The 26,819-nt window shown below is 37.2% G+C and overlaps 1 protein-coding gene across 26 annotated transcripts in view; it reads left to right on the top strand.

Annotated features, from left to right (window-relative positions):
* CHL1 (cell adhesion molecule L1 like) overlaps window positions 1-26,819 on the top strand; it is a 211,558-nt gene that overhangs the window by 154,642 nt on the left and 30,097 nt on the right. For all 26 annotated transcript variants that reach the window (XM_070576746.1, XM_070576745.1, XM_070576762.1 and 23 more), the window contains 6 exons: window positions 3,346-3,530; window positions 9,411-9,542; window positions 15,085-15,225; window positions 15,560-15,671; window positions 17,321-17,487; window positions 19,981-20,146. In XM_070576746.1, the coding sequence (XP_070432847.1) occupies window positions 3,346-3,530; window positions 9,411-9,542; window positions 15,085-15,225; window positions 15,560-15,671; window positions 17,321-17,487; window positions 19,981-20,146 (903 nt within the window). The remainder of the gene's footprint in view (window positions 1-3,345; window positions 3,531-9,410; window positions 9,543-15,084; window positions 15,226-15,559; window positions 15,672-17,320; window positions 17,488-19,980; window positions 20,147-26,819) is intronic.

The raw sequence follows: 26,819 nt of genomic DNA, 5'->3' as shown, positions 1-26,819 counted from the left end.
GAGAAGATGAAAGCCGCAGGGTTGGTTTGAATCATGATGGTAACCACCTGCTCTATTGTTCTTCTTCATATGTGTTTACAGTGGTACAAATTAGATTCTTTCAGGATTCATCAGTGTTCTTGGTTGACTCTTTGGGCATGGCGAGCATTTCAGTAATTCTCTTTTCTTGTTCCCCATACATGCCATAATTTCTCTCTTGAGTTGTCTGGCAGCTGCCTGGCTTGTCTTCAAAATAGTAGAAATGCTCTCATGTGCTTTTTAGAAGATGCCATGTCATGAAGCAGTATATAAAAAGACAGTGGAGATAACTATCTGTTGTCCTTGGGACATGAAGATTCCTGGTGCATTGTCAGAAGGGTTTTCACCTGAAGTGGTTTCTTCTTACTCCTACTGGGTTTGCGTTGGGTAATCCTATCTGATCTGGTCCTCTTTCAGATGAAGGTGATACATTGCCAAATTTTTAGAATACTTTAAAAAAATTTTCTAACAAATTCTTAAACCATAAACATTCTGCAGTAACAAAAATAATTATAACTGAGACATTGCACTCTTTATTATGTGCCAGATACTATGTTTTGCACTTTCTGTACATTAGCTCATTTTGTCCTCACCACATTTCATGGCTATTACTAGTCTCATCTGCAAATTAGGTAAATGAAGCCAGGGGTTTGAATTCACTTCTCCAAGCTTAGTGTGAAGTGGAGCTGGGCATCTATCCTGTCTGTCTCCAGAACCTTAGGCTACCTCTAATTTAACTTACTTCAGCATGTTTCAACCGAAGGAACTGTGCTGTTCAGTTACAGGGGAGGGACAAAGTATGGCAATTTCTCTGAATCTGAAGAACCGGCGTATAGTAGATGTTTCAGTAAATGCTTAGTAATAATGAAAATGTTGATACTATTAATTAAAACAGGAAAACTTGCACAGCGAAACTACCGTCGAGGAGTTTAGATTCTATGGCTTCTGTAACTGAGGTGGAAGTTGTGGATAGTTTAAACAATATTGTGAATCTTGTTCAGAAGAGAAAGGTGTTCGTTCTCTGGAAGAAGTGCAGATAGTTAGTTCCACAGTGGAAAGAGTGTGTTTGTGAACCAGTTCACACTTTGTGAAAGCTTCATTAAGATGAAAGGGGATATGGTGCCTTCCCCCTGCTGACTGCTTTCTCTCTGTTTTGTAAATTCATGATTTTAAGCTAGGTATCATTCTATTGCAAGATACTACATTGTAGGCAAGGGAAGTATAGGAATAAAAGTTGGCTGGACAGGACTTGAACAAAAGTTTGAGATTATGAGATAGTGTATATTTGTGTATAAAAATGGATTAAATGGTATATTTTCCCTCAAGGTTTCATTGCTCAAATGCTGTTAGTAAATGTTCCTTGAATTAAAAAAAAAGAGGAAATAAAATGTGGCAAGAATATAGCTAGACATTCTTGCAATGGTATAGCTATGTCTTCAGATAATTTATGTCTCATGTTCACCTGATACTTAGAGATAATCATTGTATTCTCTTCTTCTAAAGGATAGGTAGTAGGGGATTAGACTAGTTTTTGAGGACTGACAAAAATAAATCTTGCAAAAATGAGATGCTTGCACTATTAAAGCATAGACTCATGAAAAACTCCTGTTTGGGAGCAAGTAAGGTCCAGAGCAGCCTGTAATTTGGCAAATTGCCGTTTTGACAGATGGAATGAAAGGCAAGCGGTTAGGAGACTCGGGTTATGCATCCTGTTAGGTGGTGTCCTCAGGAAGCTAATAGCTAATATCCTCTCATAACTGCGTGTCTGAGCATCATTACTATTTCCTACCGAAGTGTGCCGTGTGCTCTAAGCCTGGTAAAATATAAGGTAGTGGTTCCGGATTGTGAGGCAGGCACGCACTTGGGCCTTGAGAGCAGGGGAAGAGAGTGGATGTGTGTAAATTAATGGATCTTCATCTTTACCTCCAACATTTTTTTTGCATAATAACTGACTTGTTTTAACCACTACCTATCAATACAAACAATTTGAGATAATTTACTCAAACAACATGAGGTAATTGTTCAATTATTAACTCATAACTAATTAATTTGGCTACAAGCATATATTCCAAGAATACACAGTTAAGAAGGAAAAATGGGATGGAAAAGGTACAAATATAATAGAACACATTGACAAAAAGAACAAGTTTAGAGACAGACAAATTTAATTCTTAGTATATCATTTATTACCCCAGTGATCTTAAGCAAATTAACTAACTTCTTGGAGCTTCAGAATTCTCACTGGTAAAATGATAATAATGCCCAGTTTTGGAACATACTCAATAACTTACAACTATTAATAATAAGAAATATGATGAGAAAGAAAAAGCGGCATCAATAAAAATAGCGAAATTAAGTTTCTTCCACTCAATCATATGACCCAACTAGAGAGGAGAAAAAAACATCATTCATCAATTAAAATCAGTCCTCACTGCCTTCCACATAATCTTTAAATCACAAGATTTAAATCATAGAAAGCACTACTTCTCCACTTGTCTGCTTTCGTGGGACAGGATTTTTCTTAAACCCAGCTGGCTTGATTCCTCACTCATTTTTGTCCCTACTAAGGCGGAGAAAGTTATCCTCTTGGTGTATGACAGGTTATCGGTTTGACTTTTGTTTTGTTTTTGCTTTTTTCATTTGTTTGTTCTGATTGGGTGATCGCATCTTTCTAAGCAAGGGAGATATGGTGCATTCCTTTTTCTTCTGTTTCTCAATAGAATGAGAAGCCGCCTGGGCAGCAATGTCTGTGCTGCAGAGCCCCCTTGCCCTAAAATACTCTGTTTCTAGGTCCAGCCAACATATTTGACTCTCATATCTCAGCCCCATTCTGCAATATCAGCTTCACTGGGATTAAAAGGGGATCTCACAGCTTCCCTCTGCTGACTGTTGTGTCTGACTTTATCGTATTTTTCAAACTCATATGGGGAAGAGGGCTGTTATTTCTGGCCACTTCGAACCACCCACCGGGAGATTTCCCACTTGAAAAATATCTTCTATGTTTCTATGGGTCCAATTATCCATTCTTCATCTAGCCACAGCTATTCAGCACTTACTTGTAGTTAGCCCTCTTAATGGAGGAAATAGAAGAAATAGAAGATTTCCGAGGAAGCAGACTATTAAAGGAGCTTGCAATGAAAGGGACTTGATCCTGGTGTTCGCCACTGATGGTGGTGTGCAGGTCTGTGCACTGGGAAGGCTGACGCTATTCAGAGGAAGTCCGAGTGCATACGTAAAAGCAACATGATAAGGGATGTGTCCTGTGGGGTTCTTTACGTTTTATTTTGTAACTTAAAAAATGTTTATCATTTATTTATTGTCTTGCAGACCAACTCCACAGGTTGATTGGAACAAATTGGGTGGTGATTTACCAAAGGGAAGAGAAACAAAAGAAAATTATGGCAAGACTTTGAAGATAGAGAATGTCTCCTACCGGGACAAAGGAATTTATCGCTGCACAGCCAACAATTTCTTGGGTTCAGCAACTCATGATTTTCATATTACAGTAGAAGGTACATTCCCCATATTGATTTATTTTTCTTCTACTTAAAAAAAAAGTGAATACATACGTATAGTGGATCTTTGCCTCTAAAGCATATGTATTAAAACAAGTAAGCCCTTTCAACTTTTAATTGAAGAATGGGCACTGACTGGGTTACATTACAATTCAACTAATCAGGTTTCTCATTTACCTTACAAAACCACATGGAACGGACAAAGGAGGAGAAATGATCATGTTAAGGATGACTTCGATGACTTGTTCGAATAGTCATTCAACCTAGTCTCCTATATCATCATATTGTGAGATAATTTTTATTGTAACATATGTATGACACTGTATAATATTAAATCATAAAAGAAGTAGGCATTATGACGGAAGAAAGTATTACGATGGGCCTGGAAGAAAGCTTGGACTTTGTTTCCCAGTTCTGTCATTAACTTGCTGTGTCCCTGATCAATATACTTCACTTTTCTGTACGTCAGTTTCTTCAGCAATGAAATGAAGGAGTCAGACAAATTGTTGTCTTAACGCTTTCCTAGACACGTTTTTTTTTTTGTCCATATCTTAGGTTCAGATGACGTTCAATATGTTACTTATGGGGAAAGAACAGACTGTAGGATATAAATATTAATTCTCTATCAAAAGATGCAAAAGACATTATCTTCAAGTCATCTCTCTGTAAACCCAAGCCTTTTGATCAATAGAGGTTTGGCTATTGTTTGTTGTATTTATAGAAATAAGTAGACAATGATGTCATCATTTGAAAAAAATGGGAGCCACAAAATGTAGATATTGGGGCTGGGCCTGCTTGGCAGAAGTAAAGGTTACCTAGTCATTCTGTGAATTTGATTGATGCAGACCATTTTCTCTGGGTGTGATCACACTGAGGTCTCCTATGTCTGGTTTGGTTGACTGTATTGATCAAATTAATGGAATGATTACTGCATTTGTGCTTATTTAGTGCTATGTAGACTTAGCTATTGAAAGGAATTGTCTCTTTCCTGGCTCCATGCAGTGAACTGGTGCTGTAGAGCTCCCATTCATATTCCAATAGAGTTCACCTCTTAAAGCTTCAATTCACACGAGGAGCTCCTAAGTAGGGCCCACTATTTTAATCAATGGAGAAAAAATGAAGACTCTGACACAAATTCCACTTACAGGTAAATGTTAAGATAATTGTTTTAGTCATGCTGTGTCCAAGACCTTTCCCACAATGTGCATGATTAGTTAAGTTAGGACGAATAGAAAACCAAAGATGAAAATATCATTTTTCTTGGTTTAACAAAGGCAAAACTTACATAGAAGAAAGTCCAATATTATGCATAAATATCAACGTCTGCCAACAGTGATATATTCCTCTGACATGAAATTATTTACAAAGAAATTCAGAGAAGAGGAGTTTGAGAGATTTATTTTATCTTTATTTTTAGTTATCATTTTGTGCTTCTATGTAATTTGGCTATGCTGTGCAACAGGGATGTTTTTCTGACCCCCTCTGCCCCCACCCCAGCACAGACACAAACCCACGAACCAGACATGTCTAATTGTTAGCTGCTCCTACCTCAAGTTGCTGACTATCAGAAATCCTTCCAGATGGCTGGAGCATTGCTACGGGAGCTGAATATTTTAACAATCTGGCCACAGTCTTCTTGACTATAAGACTGAAGCCTTCAAAAGAATTGCAAGGATTGCAAAAGTAAAAAATCAAGGATATAAAATTAATTATGCAATTTAAAATGTTGACTATAGGACTCCAAAGGAATATAGATTTCCTGAAGAAATTGCCCTCACTATTCATAAAACAGCTATTAGCACTATTGAGATGTAAATAATGTTTTTATGAGGAACATTTAATCCTTTCCCCTTAATGAGAAACTACTAAATGTGCCCTCAATTGTATATTTTAGGAGTTTCTCTTCACACAGACAAGTGAAAAGCACATTGAGCTCAAAAAGTCTTTTTTTTTAAGTGTGAAAGCAGTAAATATAGCCTTCATTAATCATGTGGATGGATGAGTTCACTTTTATTCAGTTGTCTTCTGCCTTCTTGCACCTTCTTTCCCTTTTTTTGTTTCTTTCTTAGAAACTCAAATTAAATAACAAGGATTAGTCATACGGGAAAAGAGCAGTGCTACTGTGAACTTTGAAAATCTAGTCTGTTCTGAAAACACTGTTGTGCTTAAGTAAAAGCATCTATTCTATTGTATTCTCTCTTTATGTGATATTTATTCTTTATTACTCAACAAAATCAAATTCTGTGATTTAAGCAAACAACATCCTAAATATGAAAACAAGCTACATCTTCAAATCCTATAATATGTATAAGCGAAAATAGCCAGGATGTCTTGACTAAGCACAACTATCCTTTCTAAGTGTCCATGATATAAATATTACACATTAAGTATAAAGAGGTTTATAAAATGGCATATAAAATATTGTAAATCCAGAGATCAAATATGACCACAATCACATTTCAACTGATTAAAAATAAACTCCCACCAACAGTGTTCATGTGTGAAATTTTTTAATACTTTAAGCCTTTTGAATTTTAGTAAGTGGAATAGGAAAGTATTTATACATAGTTATATACCCATAATTGTTTTGCATTTTAAAAGGATGTCATGAACTGAGATGTAATATACTTAAGAAAACCTCATTTTCAAATAACAAATCTATTTCTAAGAAGTTACAATTATGTCTAAGCTTGGTGAACCTAACCATTTTTGATTTATTAGAATATAGATATTTAATAGGAATCTCTTACTAAGAAAATAACCTCTGTGTTGCATGTTTTATAGGCGCTAAATTTCCTCTTTTATTTTGTTTTCCTTCTAGTGATAAACATGTCTACTTAGCTTGTTTTAATATATTCTAAATGTTCAGATATTTGCATCTCAGTTTTCAGCAGCGTGAGAAATTTATCATCTTATTTTTAAGTTTACAATTATGACCAAATGAGTAAACTTTCAACATAAGTAGTTTTCATCTGTTACCATATATCTTAGGATAATAGATGAAAGAATTGGATTCAGTGATGGTGTTTTCTCTCAGAATTTTTCATTTGAACCATTCCTTCCTCTCTCTTGAGCTTTTTTTTCGACCTTTCAACTAGATCTTAACCTTCAGGAATAGCGTTGGAAAGCATCTGTTTGTTCTCTGTCCCTGGAAGCCTCTACTCTAACTTCAACCACCAAAAATTTCCTGTTCCATAGTCCATGACTTCAGGCTCACTATGCATTCTTCTGTGAACAAAGTTAACCACTAGCCAGATATGTTCAATTAAGACATGAAATTATGAGATCCTGAACGACTAGAAGTCAGTGATTCCCTCCCATCCAAGGTCACTTCGTTCCTCCCTACGCATTTTTCACTGGAGTCTTTGGGGACCAATCATTTTAATTCCACTCAAAATTACTCCACATGTGTCTGTTCTCATCGTGCCAAGCAGAGGAAGACTAAGATTCTGCCCTGGCTCTTTAGAGATCACTAATCTAGGAGCTCTCACTACAGACCCCATAGAGGGCTAGGAGTAAGGGCAGCATCATGGTAGACCCAAGAATAAGATATTTCTGAGTAAAACAGGCTTGAAGTCTCTCTCAAGTTGCATGTCAAAGTCTGCCTTTGCTCAGAACCAGCTTACTTCTCTAGGAGAAAAGGGATGAGAAGCATAAAAACAAATGTCCAAACTTTTATAAAGAAAGCTTATGAAAAAGGGTTAAGGTAAATTTAGTGATGATTCCTAGTGAATACACAAAACCTTTTGAGTCACTTAATAGATATTGAAGGAGCTTGGATTTGGAAGCACAAAGTGGAAGTTGGTAAAGCGATTTGTCCTCGGATCCTATCTGTGGCCCACATTAACAAAATAGTAATGAATTAGAAATAACACCACATTTACTTTGAAGCCTCAGTGCTGCTCACCCTATAGGTTGGCAGATCCAGTCAGTGGCAAAAACAGGAAATGGGGCTTCTTTTCCTGGTGACCCTGGACAAGTTAGAGAATGTTTCCAAACCTCAGCCCTCCATTTGCAAGGTGAAAGGGTTGAATAAGGTGATAACTTAACAGTGATAGATCTAATACAGACACCAAGGGACTAATGAAATTTGTAAGATGAGAATAGAAATAGAAATCATGATTTTATTATGCATGAAGATTTAGAGAATTAGAAATCTTGATTTTATTATGCATGAAGATTTAGAGAAATGTCATCATTACATGATCTCCTTTATTTTATTATTTTTTATTGAAATATAATTGACATGTAACATATTAATTTCAATTGTACAACATAATGATTTGATATTTATGTATATTGCAAAATGATCACCACCATCCATCTAGTTAACATCCATCACCACACATAGTTCCAGTTTTTTTCCTCGTGATGAAAACTTTTAAGATCTACTCTCTTAGCAGCTTTGTACAATATACAATACAGTATTATTAACTATAGCCACTGTGCTGTACATTACATCCCATGATCTCCCTTATTTTTACATGCTTTCACAGCAATAGTCTTAGTTTTCTGTTGTAAATACGATAATTTTCATGTTTGTGGAACTTTTTCTCTAACTTAAATGTTTAATTTTATTTGGTTATATGAAAAGCCAAAAAATGTAACGATAATATCAAAATGTATACACACACCCCACACACAAAACAAAACCCTTTGCCTCAGAGAGTGATATGCAGTTTGCAATTTGAGCTATTGCATTCAAACTAAATATTTACAGACTGTAGATTATGAATACAAATATTTAACTTGGTTTTTAACAATTAAGTCCATACCCTATGAAATAATTACAAAGGCCCTTCTCTTGCTAGGACTTGAACTTGCTGGGGTCATTTGTGTATTTTTGTTTTCCTTGGTGAATTTATAGGCATTTTCTTTTCACATTATCCCTTTTCTTTAAGAAAATGGTTTAAATTTAATTTTTTATTTTACACATATATGTATCTTAAAAGACTTTCCTTTCTGACTAAAAATGGAAATCCAAAAATGTCTTCAGGGAAATAACCAAGCAACATTTGACAGGAATTACTACCTGCAGGTATTGTGCAATTTTCTCTGAAATCAAATTATCCAAACCATCCACACTTTAATCTAAATCTTTTATTCGCTTCTGACATAGTAATATACTTAGGGTGACAAAACGTGACAGTAATGTTTGCACTAAAGAAAAATGTCTCATTCTGTACTGAAACACCACTTAGAATTATAATATTAGAGCATTAGGGCATAGAAAAATGCAATTATTTTAAATATATCTTTTCCTCCATTGTTTTGAGGGCAATAACCTAATTGCTTTTAGACTTCCCTCCCTCTCTCACTACAAAAAAAAAATCTCTGGGAAATAACATTTCCCAAATTCTTTAGATAGATAAGAAGATAGATATAGATATGGATATATAAATGCTATCAAGTCATTAATTAAGAAATATTTAAAATAAGTGCTGAACATTTTAATATCATTTAAAAATTCTCAAAATATATTTTTAAGTATCAGCATTTTTAGGTGCCTTGCTGCTGCTTGAAAATAAGCTGTAGCCAGCACTAAATAAACTTAAATCTGCATATTCCTCCTTCATTTTCTGCTAATGAGATAGATACTTGTATAGGAAAACAGTGATTGTAGATAACTATTTTTAGTATCCTGATTTTGTTATACAGGCTAAGAGTCCAAATTAGAACACACACACACACACACACACACACACACACACACAAGACACCCAGCTTACCTTTACAGAACATTTACCAAAAAGAGCTTCTGTGAAACACTTTGTTGTGGCTGCCATCTGCCGGTGCATAGTAGAAATACAAGCCTTAACATTTTGGGATGTTCTGAGACACATAAAATTGCTGATGAGCTCTTCGCTTTATTTCCAGAGCCCCCTCGCTGGACAAAGAAGCCTCAGAGTGGCGTGTATAGCACGGGGAGCAGTGGTATCTTGTTATGTGAGGCTGAAGGAGAACCTGAACCCACAATCAAGTGGAGAGTCAATGGCTCCCCAATTGAGAGTGAGTGAAAATACAATTGTGATGCAATGCTGAAGACAATGGTTTGCTGGGAAGCTTAATGGTCAGACACCCTGGATAGGTGTAAAACAGTTGAGAAGTGACTAGATTAGCAAGACAGACCTGACCATGAAATCCGAAATTATGTCTTTCTAAGCAATTTAATTTATGGAAAAGCCATAAATAATATTTGTACTCGTTTGGCTGTTACATTAATTATACATAAAAAGGAGTTTAAAAAAATAAGGCAACTCATGGGAAAGAGGATGCATCCAAGGACGAAGAGGAATTGCTGTCCCTCTCCCTGAGAAGAAATAGCTACAGCGCCCTAGTAGTTGAGAGCATGGGTCAGAAGTCAGGACTTCCCTTAGACTCAGGCAACAGAGACCTCTGCCCTGGGCTCGGCTCTGTTCAGGGGCCTGCTCTGGCCATCCTCCCATCATGCCGGTCTCCATGATTTGAGAAATGCACAAATCCAAACAGGCATGCCAAGCCTCAACCTGTGCCCCTTACTCTGCCTCCCTGCATGCTCTCAACCAAGCTCTAGTACCCAAGACCAGAAAATACCCCTGTTCAGTCAGCTCTGAGCCCTCCCCAGATGGGCTGGGCCTGGAAAGGTGGGGATGGACCGTGGCCGAAGGCCCATGCTCACAACTCCACCATGTAGCAGCCTAGAACTCCAAGAAGTTCAAAAATCCCCAATTTGGGGCTGGCCTGGTGGTGTAGTGGCTAAGTTCCTGTGCTCTGCTTCGGCGGCCTGGAGTTTGGGCCGTGGCAGTGTCCCACATATAAAATAGAGGAAGATGGGCACAGATGTTAGCTCAGGGCTAATCTTCCTCAAAAAGAAAAAAAAAAACCTCAATTTGAACGTAGAGCTCTGGTCATTTCGGATGTCTTTGTTAAAGTAGGAGGATAGGACAAATTTTATTCATCAGTCGATTAGCTTGATTTAGAGCATTTGCAGTGTTGAGACCTATGTATTTTGCTCCCACTAGACCCACACATGTTGCCCTAGACCCACACATGTAGGTGTCCCGGTGGTCCATAGAGCTGGGGTCCCATGGAGGCTGTGTGCTTTCCTATCTGTAGGATCTTGAGCTGTTTGCAGAATCTCCCCTAGCTTTAGTTTTTTTAAACTATAAAATAGAGCTAATGGTAGTTGGTTGTGATTGAATGAGATAAATACATTTATCCACCAAGGATAGTGGCTTATCTGAAGAATATTGGGGTAGTTTATAAGCTCTGGGGCCAGACTGGTAATGTTTGCATCCAGGCTCTACCATTTACTAGCTGTATGGTTGGGCATATTAATGACTCTTAAAACCTCTTTCTTTATCAGTAAAATGGGGAAGAAAATAGTACCAACTCCTGGGTTCTTTCATGTATTAAAGGAAACACCACACAGAGAATGCTCAGCAGAGGGACACTCTTAAAGTATTTACTATTATTGTTTTCACATAGCAAGCACTCAGGAAACCTTAGCCCTCATTATTAATATCCTCAGATATTTGACACTTTTTCATCTCTTTAGAGAACAGAAAAAGAAATGAAAAATGAGGCTTCAGGTAAATCAGCAGGAAATGAAAACTGTTTTTGTTTGAAGAATGTTAAAGATGTTAGAATAAGGAATGTAGATTGTCTGGAACATAAAATCATAAAATTGCATATTTGAATGACATTTGACTATTTTTGAGGGGTATTCACATATTGCTTTGAATCTCCAAATGAACCTTTTTAAATGAGATACAATTATTCATATTTAACAGGTTGATTCCTTCATTCGGTAATATTTATTTAATGCCTTCTTTGTGCCAGGCACTGGCCTTATTGCTTGGGAGATACCAATGAATAAAATGAGCAGCACCTCCTCTCATGAATCTGACTTTGTAGTGGAGAGAGACAGTCAATAGACAAATAAGTACATAAATGTGTGCTGCAGTGTGGTAAAGTGAAAAATAGCTGGTTAAGGGGTGAGTGTAACAGAAGTTCAGAACCTAGAGTTGCTATTTTATTTTAAAATAATCCTAGTAAGACTCTGTGGTAATTTACCTTAGACATTTGGTCCATGCCAAAAGGTCCTTTAATTTGGTCCTGTCCAAAAGCATTTGGAGTGGCCTTAATATGCTCATGGATGTTTTGGACAGGACCAAATGTCTTATGGACGTTTTGGATAGGACCAAATGTCTTATAGACGTTTTGGATAGGACCAAATGTCTTATGGATGTTTTGGACGGGACCTAATGTCTGCTAATCGTGCTAGGAGATAGGATCAGTCAGGAGGTGCAGGGGCCACAGGATCTGTAAAGGTGAAAGCCTGAGTAAGGACTTGGGATTTTATTGTGAATAAGATGGGCAGCTTTTGGAGGATTTTGAGCAGAAGAGTGACATAACCAACTTATTAACAAAGGATTTTTCTGGCCTCTGAATGGAGAATCAACTGTATGACTGTTCTGGTTAGGAGCTGCCTGAAAGACACCGGGATCTAGTGCTGGGTTGGCAGTAGTAACGGTTACGTTCTGGATTTATTCCCAAAGTAGAGCCAACAGGTTTGTGGATGGCTGAGGAGGTAAAGGCTGAAAATAAACTTATGCAAGATAGCACAGTTGAATAATGGCAGACCTACAAGCAAAGCCACATCTTTGGGATCCAAGCTCAGTGCAGTTTCCACAGCTCTTGACCATAGCTGTCCCTTGCTTCCCTGCAAACAGTTCTTAACCACTTATAGATGAGGATGTTGGATAACAGTGGGCTGACTAAAGGATTTGGAATCTCTTTGAGCTTGTAGTTCTAGCAATTACATATCCTTTATATGTAATATTTCAAAATCAAAACGATTACCATTATTGATGACAGGCCTAACCTTTTTCAAATGTTTTGCATCCAATATTTCTGAGCCTTCTAACAAGCCCTACGAAAGAGACTTTTTTATTCTACAGTTTGCAGATGTGGCAACTGCAAGGTTACATTCCTTGTTTAAGGACACAATCCAAGTAAATCTAAAGCTAGAAATGGAACCCAGAAATGATTAAGTCGAGAGCTGAAGTTTCTCCCACTATATTGCATTATTGCTCATTGAGCTGACCAAAGAAAACTTATGTAAGGACTAGTGTGTTTTGTTTGATATTGATAAAGAACTTGGCTTTCCTGAATCCTGGGAGCTCCTGTAAGTGCCGCAATACTTTGCAATTTTCCTTCCTACCCCAGAGGCAGCTTTGAGCAATGTTTAATTGTATTTCATCTCAAACTTGAGGCCATAATTTCACTTCTTCCTTTTGTAATGTGCTGTTAATTTAGAGTTTACCATGAGACAGATGATATAAGAAGAACTAAAGGGGATGAAGAGGCTAACTCTGAAATTTTTGGAACTCAATGCAGAGTATATGAGTACAGAATCAGATCAGAGACTCAGTTCATTGCAGCATTCTTTAAGAGTTCAGCTAGCTTGAGGAACTTGGAAGAGCTATTTATCTTGCTAATTCTCAAGAGATAAGCGATAAATTGTCCTACAGGATTGTATAGTCATGTGCTGCATAACGACATTTTAGTCAATGATGGACCACATGTATGATGGTGGTCCCTTAAGATTAGTACCATATAACTTAGGTATATAGTAAGCTGTACCATTTAGGTTTGTGTGAGTACACTCGACGGTGTTCACACAATGATGAAATTGCCTAGCCATGCATTTCTCAGAACATATCCCCATCATTAAGTGACCCATGACTGTATTAGTTTTCTATTGTTGCTATAACAAATTCCCACAGAGTTACTGGCTTAAACAGTATGCGTTTATTATTTTACAATCGTATAAGTTAGAAGTCTAACACAAGTCTCACTGGGCTAAAATGCAAGTGTCAGCAGTGCTGTGTTCTTTTCTGGAGGCACTAGGAAAGAATCGCTTTTCTTGTCTTTTCCAGCTCCTAGAGGGTTACCTACATTCCTTGCCTCATGGCTCCCTTCTTCCATCTTCAAACCCAGCAACATTGCATCTCTCTTCTTTCTGATCACTCTTCCATAACCACATCTCCCTTTGGCTGGCCACAGCCAGGAAAGGTTCTGTGACATTAAGGAGCCTTGTAATTACATTGGGCCCACTTGGATAATCCAGGGTAATCTCTTTATCTCAGGGTCCTTAACCTTAATCATGTCTGTATAGTCCCTTTTACCATGTAAGATAAAATATTCACAAGTTGTAGAGGTTAGAACATGGACATCTTTTAAGGACTATTACTCTGCCTACCACAGGGACCTTCCAGGAATAAAATACCTTCCAAGATAAATATTTTTCAGTCACTCTAGGAAATATTTACTGACTGCCTCCTTTATGATAGCTGCTTTTCAGGCACTGGAGACCCAGTGCACAACACACAGAGAAAGTCCAGCTCCCATGGAGCTCATAGTCAAGTATAAAAATGTATTCATTTCTGACTCCCAGAGGGAAAGATGTATGAGAAAACTCTTCTATTTTAATATGTAGTATTCAATATTTTCTATAACCCCAAATTTATTATGGTCACTATTTTATATAATGGAGGCACAATAAGAAAAAAGAAATTAGGTTTATTTGTAATCTTGTAATGTCATTTAAACTAAAAATTTTAACATTTTTGCCCCTCACTCAACATTCCTGGCGAATATGTTTTCCTTTCCACTGCTTGGTTGTAGTGTCAGCAAGGGCATGAGATTTGGGGTCAGAAATGTGGCCAATGCTATGGGCCATGTCATTCACCTCCTCTGAAAACCAGTCCCCTCACCTCCACAATGGCCATATTAGTGCTGATCTTGCAGGTTCTGAGCAGAACTAATGAGATGACGCGTGTGCCACATTCAACAGACTTCTTTTGCTCTTAATAAATGCACCAGAAGTGTTAAGTCTTCTCATTTCCAAAAGATATTTCCAGAATTATGCCTGGATCAGGAGTGGGGAAGGATTTATTGCCAAAAAGTAGGAAACCTGGCCCCTGCTCTCAAGAAGGGTTTAGTTTTACTGGAAAAATGAAATATATGAATTATGTACCTGAAGTGGTTAAATAGCAAAACAAGACAATTGAAATGAATTGTATGTCTGAAAATTGCAGAAGGGCAGAGAAGTGAAAGAGAGGAACAAAAGTGCCAAGGGGGAAAACAGCAGCCAGTGTTGATGGGTTAGGGGATCAGACTGTGTTGACATCGTGATTTATGTTGGGCGGTACCAGGACCTAAATTTACAAGAGTAGGAGATGTTCAGTTCATAATGGGACCTAAATGCTAAACAGAAAATCTGGAATCTTACTTATGGGGATGGGTATGGAGAAGCAATAAGCTAGAGATCAACAAATATTTTGACAATAAATATTAATTTGCAGGAAAATTGAAACTGCAGAAGAGTCTGGAAAGAAAAAGCCATGGTGGATGTTAAGAAATTCTAAAGAATTGGCTTCAATGAACTATTATTCATCCTAAACTGGTCTTAAAATATAAATACTGTGTGACATGTTTAATAAATGGTGTATAAATATTTTATGTCCTATTTTTTATCAAACTGACATTCTTTAATCTCTTGCAGAAAATCCATTTGCTGGTGATGTCGTCTCCTCCAGGGAAATCAGTTTTACCAACCTACAACCAAATCACACTGCTGTGTACCAGTGTGAAGCCTCGAATGCCCATGGAACTATCCTTGCCAATGCCAATATCGATGTTGTAGGTAAGCATACCTGGGAGCAGATGGTTACTTGCTATTTTCTAACAGAAACTATTCAAGGTCATACTCACAAGTAGATTGAATTCTCCACACATAAAACATGGGCAAAAATCAAAGTACGTTCCAACTTACATTTGGGCATTAGACTTCATACTAAAATTGTACTTTCAAAAATATATTAAATTTGAATACTTTTCTAATTCAAGCATATGTACTATAATATTCAGCTGTTTTGATTCTTATAACATTAATATGGCTAGGATATGGAAAAACTTAATTTGCTCGTATTATTTCTTACATGAAAGTTTAAAACTGTATTTATGCCATTTTCACATAGATGTTCGTCCATTGATACAAACTGAAGATGAAGAAAACTATGCTACGGTGGTTGGGTACAGTGCTTTCTTATATTGCGAGTTCTTTTCTTCACCGGAGGCAATAGTGTCCTGGTAAGCTGGTACACGGTTTTCTTAAGAGAATGTCAGTTGTAAATTTCGCCTGTTTCTTCATCCATCATTTGACAGACTGCATTGCATCCATGTTGTTACATGGACCCAATGCCTCTGAGAAATAAGGTAGAGAACTTCATCACCTACCTCTCCTGGACCCATTGACTAAATTTGTAGGATTCTCTCACATGGGGAAATATGGAGAGCCGTTTCTGCTCCCAAAGGAAAGCAAAGACTTGAAGTGATGACCAAGACAATTTTTCAGATAGATTTAGTTTTTCATTATGGTCACATATTACTCTAAGATCATGTACCACTTTCTTGTTATTATTTTGGATATAATCTATGTGGTTATCAAAGTCCGCATTTCGTTTCAAATACGTATGCTTAAAACTTTTCCAAGATGTATTTTGCATTTAATTTCAATATATTGATTGGTATAATCAGTTCAAACACATTGTCATATGGATCTACCATATTTGTTACTTCACTAGAAAAGCTTGGTTAAATTCTTCTTAATTTTGTCATTAGAGTGAGGTGAGCGAGGCAGGGTCATGCAAAGGCAGAGTCAGATTCTGTCTTTGTTTAAAATGTGGGTGTTTTTTTCATTGTGGGTATTTTTGCATTAATTTTGATTTTTAAAAATACGCCATTAAAATGCTATTTATCTTGATTACTGAGAATCTTTTCGGCACACCCTTAAATTTTGCCTCTGAGGCAAATGCTTCACTTGCCTGGCCCTAGATGTGACCCTGTGAAGTCCTGTTTGGACAGCAGCCAGAGTTTGGCCTTTGGGTTTTTTAGCTCGGGCAGTCTCTTATTGCGTAACGTGCAGGGTAAATCAAGCTGTGGCCGCTGACGCTTGGAAAATGGATGAATGTAGGAGAAAATGACTCTGGGTTGATAAGGGTAAGTGTAATCCATGTCCACAGCACAGGGAGGACTTCCTGGCCTCTGATATTTCCAAATGACCAATGTTCTCCCAGGACAGCAGGAGGTTCATTATCTCTTGCAATTACTGGCTTTCCCATTTAGTACCCTGAAGCAATCATTAACTAAAGAGTTCACCATCAATAAGCCAGAAAATATTTATTAAGCTCTGAGAACAGTTACAAAACAGTACTGATAGCTATTAAAAATACAGCAGAAGCATAGAGCTTGGACCCAGATTTCCTCCAGCCACAGTCTACTTGGGCAGGTAAAATGTACACCTATCACTCATTTTGGGAAAAATGTAAACCCCAGTGGAACATTTCCTAAGGTCTGCTAAGCTCTTCTTTTTTTCTTTTTGGAAAGATTGGTCCTGAGCTAACATCTGTGCCAATCTTTCTTCTTTCTTCTTCTTCTTCTTCCCAAAGCCCCCCAGTACATAGTTGTATATTCTAGTTGTAGGTCCTTCTAGTTCTGCTATGTGGGACACCACCTCAGCATGGCTTGATGAGCAGTGCTATGTCCGTGCCCAGAATCTGAACTGGCAAAACCCTGGGCCACCGAAGCAGAGAGTGTGAACTTAACTACTCAGCCACAGGGCCGGCCCAAGGTCTACTAAGCATTTAGGGGATAAGCTTGAATAACATCAGTGACCAGTTTCAAAAAGAGTATACAATTCTGTCACATCCCACGTTGACTTGTGCTTTCTATGTCCGTAGGCAGAAGGTAGAAGAAGCGAAACCCCTTGAAGGCAGACGGTACCACATCTATGAGAATGGCACGTTACAGATCAACAGAACCACAGAAGAAGATGCTGGCTCATACTCTTGTTGGGTAGAAAATGCTAAAGGAAAAACTGCAGTCACAGCCAATTTGGATATTAGAAGTAATTTTTTGCTTTTGCTTTGCATGAATTCTCACGTGGGTTCAGTTTGTCTTCATTTTCCCAAATGAAACAATACAGTTGAAGTTCAAGCACCTGTTAAATTTCTTTAGTCAATTTCAAAACGCCTAGATTGTGTTTCAACAAAAGGTCATCACAGGATTATAGGATATGCCAATGATGTGCACACGGCTTTATAGAATTTTAAGAGGGAGCTAGGTGTTGTTGGAGATGAATGACCAGCAGTATTTAAAGATGCTCCATTTTGGTGTATTTCTGTATCTGTATTTTATTACAATAACCAACTCAGTGTAATGTCACCAGTAATCAACTCTTCGAGCTAAAAATTTCACAAATAAACTCATAAAAGCTCAGTCTCATAAAGACTGGGGCATGACAGGGTGAAGAGGGTTTTTCTCTTCTTTTTGAATCATCATCACTGTTGTATTTCTTCTTTCTTCAGAATAAAATCCTGAGAAGCCATTAATAGTCTCTTGGGTTTCACTAATATTCTGATTTTAAAATTGTTCAGAGAATACTTTTCAGGAAAACACAAAGAATGGAGAGGTCCTGTGGTGATTGTAGGGAGCATTTGTGTTTATTGTGACATGTCAATGTCACGGCCTGGGACTTAGATGACAGAGCACATATTCGTTTAATCGTCTGTTTTCACTGGTTTCTTAACATTTCTTTCTGTCTCTCCACACACACACATACCCTTTCTTCCTTCTTTCATTCCTTCCTTCCTTCTCTGCTGTCTTATATTCTTTTTTCTTTCACAGTATTTGTTTCTTTCTATATCCTAAAGTTATCCAACATGCCAAGCCCATGGACTATATTTTTTAAGCACATAAGTATTCTCGTACAGTGTCTACTTACGTCTGATGTCTCTCTGCATTTTCAAGTGTCATGTACAATTTTCAAAATACCCATATGAAGTCAATGAAGATGATTCTTTGTATACTTTATAAAGCCAACCTATATCAAAGTTAAGCAACTGAGCCAGGTTAAAGGCAATGAGAGTGAAGCCTGGAATCCAAATGAACCTTCATATTACTGCTGCTCAACACAGTGCTTGGCCCAAAGTGGACCTCAAAACTACTAGCAGCCAGAGAGACGGACAAGTTCATAAACTTTTGGTCTATTCTAATGTCCATTTTATATATAAGGGATATATAGGAATCATATTAATGAAGGATTAAGGACATAATTTTTGCATATAAAAGAGGAATGTCAAGAATGGAGTTGAATAAGGGGCAATATAGCATAATGATTGAAAGCATGAGCTTGGGTCTCTGCCATACTTGAGTTCAAATCCCAGCTCAGCCCCTTACCAGGAAGGAAACTTTAGTATCATTATTTAATTTCATTTTAACCTTAATCTTTTCTGGAAAGTAGATATTAATATTCATAGAATTGTTATAAAAGGTTACAATGAATGTGAACTTCTTAGAAGAGTCTTAGTAAATAGAATTAGTGCTTATTAAATGATATCTATTATTAGTAAATGGCTTTCTGTCTTAAATTTAGAATTAGGAGTAGGATGTTTAATGATTCACTCAAAATTAATTCAATTTAATAATATCTTCAGGTTTCATGCCTAGAATACTAAATAATCAATTTTACTAACACTTTAAGTTTTTAATCAGTTTCTTGTAAAGTTTCTTCAGTTTCCGTAATGTAGATAGCGAGTATTAGAACATGATTGTGGACCTGGAGGTCAGCTCATGAGATTTGGCCTCTGAGAGGGTTACCAAGTGCTACACTGGGGTAAAGTATCCTGCCTTTAATATGTCCTTTAAGAATAAGGATTACATTTTGAAACAGTCATCATGAAACAAACATTTTTCAAGATAGCCGTAGTACCAATGTTTGAGCTTCGTATTGTTCATACTACTAATTTATTTTCAAAATATCACTCACCATAACTCATTCAGCAAGTATGTATTGAGTGCCCACTGTATACAGGCTCTCTTCTGTGCTCTGGGGCTACTTGAATGTAACACAAGAGGTGCAGCTCCTACCTTCATGGAGCTGAAGTTCCAATTCCCCACCTTCATGTTGTTAGTTAATCTATGCATGGGCTTCACTATTTAACCTCAGGTTTGAATTAATAATAAACACTTTAACAGAAAATTAATTGATTTTCTTTTTGGTGCTTTGATCACATGTCCAGAAGCACTAAAAGGAGAATTTATATTATTTTCAACATCTAGAGACATTTCCTTGCTCACATTTTCCTCACTCCCTATTTCCAGGAAGTAGTAAGGGAAATTTTTATTAATTAATACTTCCACTCAAGTTTTGTCTGATACCCAGACCTGAATGGAAAGAAAATAGTAATGATATATGATGTTAGGCAATTACAGTGTGACAAACATTGCATGAGGATTTGACTATTATATTGACCATTTTGGTTATTAAATTCCAGACACTTGATAACAAAGTAAGCTGTACTCTGTAGTTCTAACTAGTATGTTTGTTTGGTACAAACAGATGCTACAAAACTTAGAATTTCTCCGAAGAATCCTCGTGTCCCCAGATCACATACACTTGAATTACGTTGTGAAAGCACATGTGACTCATATTTGAAACACAGTTTGAAATTGTCCTGGAGTAAAGATGGAGAAGCCTTTGAAATTAATGGTACAGAGGATGGCAGGTAGGTAAACTATTATAAGTCGTAATATTTGCTTGGGATTAAACCTTGCATTTGAAAAAACTAGTTGCAAAAATATTCACACTGAATTAAAATACAAAAACCGATTAATAAATTTTAGTTTTCAAGACAATATTTAAAAGCTCATACAATGTCCTTGTTTCATGTTTCTCTCACATTTTTGTCTTCGTGTTTTTGCTACTGACTTTTCACATAATGTGTACCATCCTGTTAGTGCATGAAACAGAAACCACTCCAAGTAATTGAGGCATATTTGTTGCATGGGCTTGGGTGCTCACAAAACTATTGGAAAGATGAGAAGATAGGCCTAAAGGAAACTGCTTGCTAAACTTTTGGGTTCTTCATCACATGGCACTACAGCTGCAATCCATATGTCTGGAAATTGCTGCTGTCTTCACTGCCATCTCGCCCCATTATTACTGCTAGGGAGTCCAGCCACTGAGAGCTCTTATGTCTGCCAAAGTCACTGTCTGCTCATATGGCCCCAGAGGAGACAGTGCCCATTTCCCGTTTCTCTCCCATCTCACATGAATCTGGCAGAATCTAAATCTAATGGAATCCTTCCCATTAGAAAGTATTGGCAAGCATGTTTTTGAGCCTTCCAGCCTCTATAGAGAGAATATAGAAAAAATAAAGAAGAAAGTGTGAGTAGATGCTGAATAGCACTAGACATTAAGTACATCAAGTAAGAGAAAAGAATCAGTGTTTACTGAATGCCTACACTGTCTTTTGAAAGCATGCAGAGGTCAGCTCTCCTTCCTTTTGAAGTTTTACTAAGTAGGATTAAAAATTGACCATCCTAGAGCCAAATCTCACCTGCAGTTATGTTTTGTTGTTTATCACTGTGTAAAATGTACAACCAAAGATTTGTAGATAGGACCTGCGTTCCTTGGTAAGACAGCAGCAGTGTCGTGGGCTCTGGAGGCCATTGGTCTGGGTTTGAATCCCAACTCTGTGATCTTTTGGGTCTAAGACCTTAGACAAGATGCTTAACTTCTCTGTGCCTTAGTTTTACATTTTATAACACAGTTCAGTTAAAAAAAATGTTTTAAAGGCACTTTGTCATAGGGTTATTGTGGCTTAACATGCCAAGCTCTTAGAAAATACTAAGAACTCAGTCTAATTTAGCTATTGTGATTTGTACTACTTAATTTATCTGGTGGGATTGTCTCATTTCTGTTACCTTCTTGGCTTCTATTGGTATTTGCGTGTGTGTGTGCCACCTCTGGGCAAAGACATTGGTCTCAGCCTTGGTACTTAATTTATTTCATCTCACCCCTCCTGTATATGTAAAGGTTTGTGGAAAGTGTATATATTGCAACCAGTTATCATTGAAACAAGAGGAGATTAATTATTGATACCTAAAAGGCTGCATATCGCAATAGAGATCTGAAGCCCTGTGTTAGTTCTCAGTTGATTTGTTAACTGCTCAGAGCTCCCCAAATTCTCCCTCTTTTCTCACTACTGTCTAGTTATTTGAGGTCTTCCATATGACACCTGGGCTACAGTCAAGAAGGGAAGCAGAGACTCAGACCTTGTTGGTAATGTGACCTGCATATTTAGGCTCTGACCGCAGAAACTCAAACCAGATTCTTTGTGGCACTCTGTTTTATAGTTTCTGCTATGCTGGGGCTGACACTCAGATAAGCCCAGGGCTATCTAAGAGAACTAAGCAAGTGACACAGATGCTGTTCCTAAACAAGGGGTGGGGGTGAGGAACAGGAGCCTTAGCTCAGAAGAGATCTCCAGAGTCAGGAAGGCAAGGAGGGACTGTTACTGGCTGATCTTGACTGGAGCCAGGAGCAGGCACGGAAATAGAGCAGGGATAAGAAATTACAGGTATCTGCTGAATTTTAGAGAACCCTTATTAACTTCCCATTTCTCACCTTCTGCTGGGACACCTTCTCCTTATTACTAGGCTGGGGACCAGAAGCTTTTACCTAGAAAGAGGTTAAATTTCTGATCAAAAGGAAATAGAGAATAATGAGAGGTGAAATTCCTTCTTCTTTTACCCCCTGTCCCCTGTCATGTGTAGGGGTATGATAAGGCTGGAAACTGCCTCTCTGGCCCATTATACCCACTGACACACTTTCCCTTGTTAATTCTCACAGCAAGCCTATAAAGAAGGCTGGAATAACCTCACGCAGTTTTCTGTGGCTTTCTGCAGGTTGCTCTAGACCCCACACTATTGTTATCAAAAATGAAAAGGAGGATGGATGTGATATCAAACCATTTTCAAAATTTGGCCCCTGCTTAAGAAATGTAATGGGCACTGTTCTTGACCATAGGCGCAGCCAAGGACCCAGTCCTGCAGGAGAGACTGGAGTGGCAAGTGAGAGAGGGATATTCAGTATATGGATGTGTCTGTGAATAGGATGTGAGAGAAAAGGGTGTCAAGAGTACAAGAGGGAGGGCTCTATCTTTGGTATCATGGAAGGGCTACTATTCATCCTCAGAAAGGACAGCAAATGAAGGTGGCAGAGCACAGCGGGTAGGGGAGAGGAATAAGGATGCAGAGATTCTAAGGCATTAGTATAGGTAGAGATTATAAGGATGGAAGAGTCCCTCTCTAACGAATCAGCAAGTAAGGTAATCAGTTCAAGCAGAGAGGCAACAGAGGCAGGAGATGGGGATCTTAAGAAATATGATTAGTTACAAGCCAGCAAGGAATAAAATCAATTTAATTAACATTACTAACACCCTATGAACACATACTATGCTACGCTTTATACACTAGTTATTTTATGTGTTGTACTTCATTTACTTCTCCTGGGGAGAAAAAACATACTGTTATCCCCATTTTTTAGTTAAGGCAAATTAGGCTCAAAGTTTGGTTTAAGGTTACAGAAGTCATAATTAGTAGAACTAAGCTGCGAACGCAGGTGTCCAAAGAGAGAATGACTTTGTCATATTGCCTTCAGCGATACGTGGTTATTACACAGATGGAATGGAATAAGACAACAGCAGAGGTTAACATGGGTTGGGAACTAGCAAGCTGGATATTGCAGATGAAAGAGGTGAGAGGTTGTAGGGTGATATAGCAGGTTATTCAGGTGAGATAAGCAGGTAAAAACAGAGGAAAGGACTGGGAGGAATAGAGATGAAGATGAAGCTGGAGAGCAGCTTCTATGAGAGTAGAAACCATTTTTAAAATTTATACTGTGCTTAACAAATGTAATAATAGGGCTTCTTCAAGATTCTATTCTTCTTCAGGATCCAGTTGACCTATGATGGAAACATAATGTAAGAGAGGAATAAATGATTATTGTCTTAGGCATTGAGAATTTGGAGTTGTTTGTTACTGCAGCGTAACAGAGTGTCTCCTTGCTAACACAAATAGTTGTCAGATATTGACGTGAGCCAGAATTACCTATGAATCATGTTCAAATACAATGGCCCTTGCCCTTCCTCTCCAAAGTTTCTGATTTGGAATATGGACTGAGGCCAAGACATGAATGTTTTTAATAAGCTCCCTAGGGACAACATACCTACCAAATTTTAAGGATCAGTGGGTCGTTCTACTTTGATAAATTTGAGGGCACCTGAGGCACATTTGTAAGATTAAAAAAGAGACCTCCTCTGGGATAATGAGTTACTAAAAAGTTACCCTTTCTTTCTGGCCTAAAGCAGCACCATGCCAGAGTATAAATCTTGGCAAGAAGACTGTAGGCTAGGTTGCAGCTCTCAGGAACCCTTGTGGATGAGTAGCTTTGTGCAAGGCACAAACAACCCTGATGAAGTGGTTATTAAATTGCATTTCTTCATCTAAGAAGGTAAAATTTTCAAACATTGTCGGTATATGCAATATTCTTATATTGTACCAAATGGACACATAACTAACATGAACTGAGAAGCTAATTTATGTCAAAACTTTATCATATTTAGAATTACAGTGAGATTTGTTTTTTACTTTTTGTTGTTATATTTTTTTATTGAAGTAAGTTGACATACTATATTAGTTTCAGGTGTACAACATAGTGATTTGACATTTATATATATTATGAAATGATCACTGAGACAAGTCTAGGAACTATCAGTCAGCATTTAAAGTTGTTATAATATCATTGACTGTGTTCCCTATGCTGTACGTCACATCCTCATAACTGACTTATTTTATAACTGGATGTTTGTACCTCTTGATCCTCTTCATCTATTTTTCCCATCCCCCTACCTCCCTACCCTCTGGCAACCAACAGTTTGTTCTTTGTATCTATAAGTTTGTTTCTGATTTGTTTTGTTTTTAATATTCCACATGTAAGTGAAATCATATGGTTTTTGTCTTTCTGTCTGACTTATTTCGCTTAGCATAATGCCCTTGGCTCTGTAGCAAATGGCAAGATTTTATTCTTTTTATGGCTGAGTAATATTCTGTTGTATGTACCAAATCTTTTTTATCCATTCATCTATCAGTGGACACAGGTTGTTTCCAGTCTTGGTTATTGTAATAATGCTGTAATGAACATAGGGTTACACATATCTTTTTGAATTAGTGTTTTCGTTTTCTGCAGATAAATACTCAGAGGTGAAATTGCAAGATGGTATGCATGTTATGGTAGTTCTATTTTTAATTTTTTGAGGAGGCTCCATAGTGTTTTCCCTAATGGCTGCACCAATTTACATTCCCATCAACAGTACACGAGAGTTCCCTTTTCTCCACAGCCTTGTCAACACTTGCTATTTCTTGTCTTTTTGACAATAGTCATTGTGACAGGTGTCAGGTGATATCTCATTGTGGTTTTGATTTGCATTTCCCCGATGGTTAGTGATCTCGAGCATCTTTTCATTTGTCTGTTGGCCACCTGTATGTCTTCTTGGGAAAAATGTCTATTAATGTCCTTTGCCCAGTTTTTAATCAGATTATTTGTTTTTTGGTATTGAGTTGTATGAGTTTTCTATATATTTTGGATATTAACCCCTTATCAGATAGATCATTTGCAAATATATTCTCCTATTCAGTAGATAGCCTCTTTGTTTTGCTGATGGTTTCTTTTGCTGTGCAAAAGCTTTTTAGTTTGATGTAGTCCCATATGTTTATTTTTGCTTTGGTTGCCTTTGCTTGAGGAGAATATCCAAGAAAATTTTGGTAAGACAGATGTCAAAGAGCTTACTGCCTATGTTTTCTTCTTGGAGTTTTATGGTTTCAGTTCTTACTGTCTTCAAACTGTCTTTCAAGTCTTTAATGTATTTTGAGTTTATTTTTGTAATTGGTGTAAGAAAGTGATCTACTTTCATTCTTTTTCATGAAGCTGTCCAGTTTTCCAAACACCATTTATTAAAGAGACTGTCTTTTCTCCATTGTATATTCCTGTCTCCTTTGTCATATATTAATTGACCATATATGCGTGGGTTTATTTCTGGGCTATCTATTCTGTTCTGTTAATCTATGTGTATATTTTTGTGCCAGAGCCATTCAGTTTTTATTACTGTAGCTTTGTAGTATAGTGTGAAATCATGGAGCATGATACCTCCAACTTTGTTCTTCTTTCTCAAGATTGCTTTGGCTGTTTAGGGTCTTTTGTGGTTTCATACAAATTTTAGGATTATTTGTCCTAGTTCCATGAAAAATGCCTTTGGTATTTTGATAGAGATTGCCGTGAATCTGTAGATCGCTTTGGGTGGTATGGACATTTTAACAATATTAATCCTTCCAATCCATGAGCATGGTATATCTTTTCTTTTATTTGTGTCTTCTTCAATTTCTTTCATACTGTCTTATAATTTTCAGAGTACAGGTCTTTTATTTTGTTAAATTTATTCCTAAGTATTTTATTATTTTTAATGCATTGCAAATAAAATTATTTTCTCAATTTCTTTTTCTGATTGTTTGTTGTTAGTGTATAGAAACACAATAGATTTCTGTATATTGATTTTGTATCCTGCAACTTTACTGAATTCACTTATTAGTTCTGATAGTCTTTTGGTGGAGTCTCTAGAGTTTTCTGTATATAATTTCATGTTATCTGCAAATAGTGACAGTTTTACTTCTTCCTTTCCAATTTGGATGCCTTTTATTTCTTTTTCTTGTCTGATTGCTGGGGTTAGGACTTCCAATGCCATGTTGAATGAAAGTGGCAAGAGTGGGCATCCTTTTTTTGTTCCTGATCTTAGCGGAAATGCTTTTAGCTCTTCACCACTGAATATGTTAGCTGTGGGTTCGTCATATATGGCCTTTATTGTGTTGAGAGCTGTTTCCTCTATACCCACTTTGTTGAGAGTTTTTATCATAAGTGGATGTTGAATTTTGTCAAATGCTTTTTCTGCATCTATTGAGATGATCATATGATTTTTCTCCTTCTTTTTGTTAATATGGTGTATCACATTCATTGATTTGCAGATACTGTCCCATCCTTGCATCCCTGGGATAAATCTCACTTGATCATGGTGTATGACTCTTTTAATGTATTGTTCAATTAGATTTGCTAGTATTTTGTTGAGGATTTTTGCATTTATGTTCCTCAGGGATATTGGCCTGTAATTTTATTTTTTTGTGGTATCCTTATCTGGTTTTGACAAGTATAATACTGGCCTCATAAAATGATTTTGGAAGCCTTCACTCCTCTGCAATTTTTTGGAAGAGTTTGAGAAGAATGAGTATTAAATATTTTTTGAATGTGTGATAGAATTCACCAGTGAAGCTGACTGGTCCTGGTCTTTT

Source organism: Equus przewalskii, chromosome 15 (genome assembly GCF_037783145.1).
Source record: "Equus przewalskii isolate Varuska chromosome 15, EquPr2, whole genome shotgun sequence".
Taxonomy (NCBI): domain Eukaryota; kingdom Metazoa; phylum Chordata; class Mammalia; order Perissodactyla; family Equidae; genus Equus; species Equus przewalskii.
The sequence above is the reverse complement of the archived record's forward strand: the minus strand, read 5'-3'. Positions and strand labels throughout refer to the sequence as shown.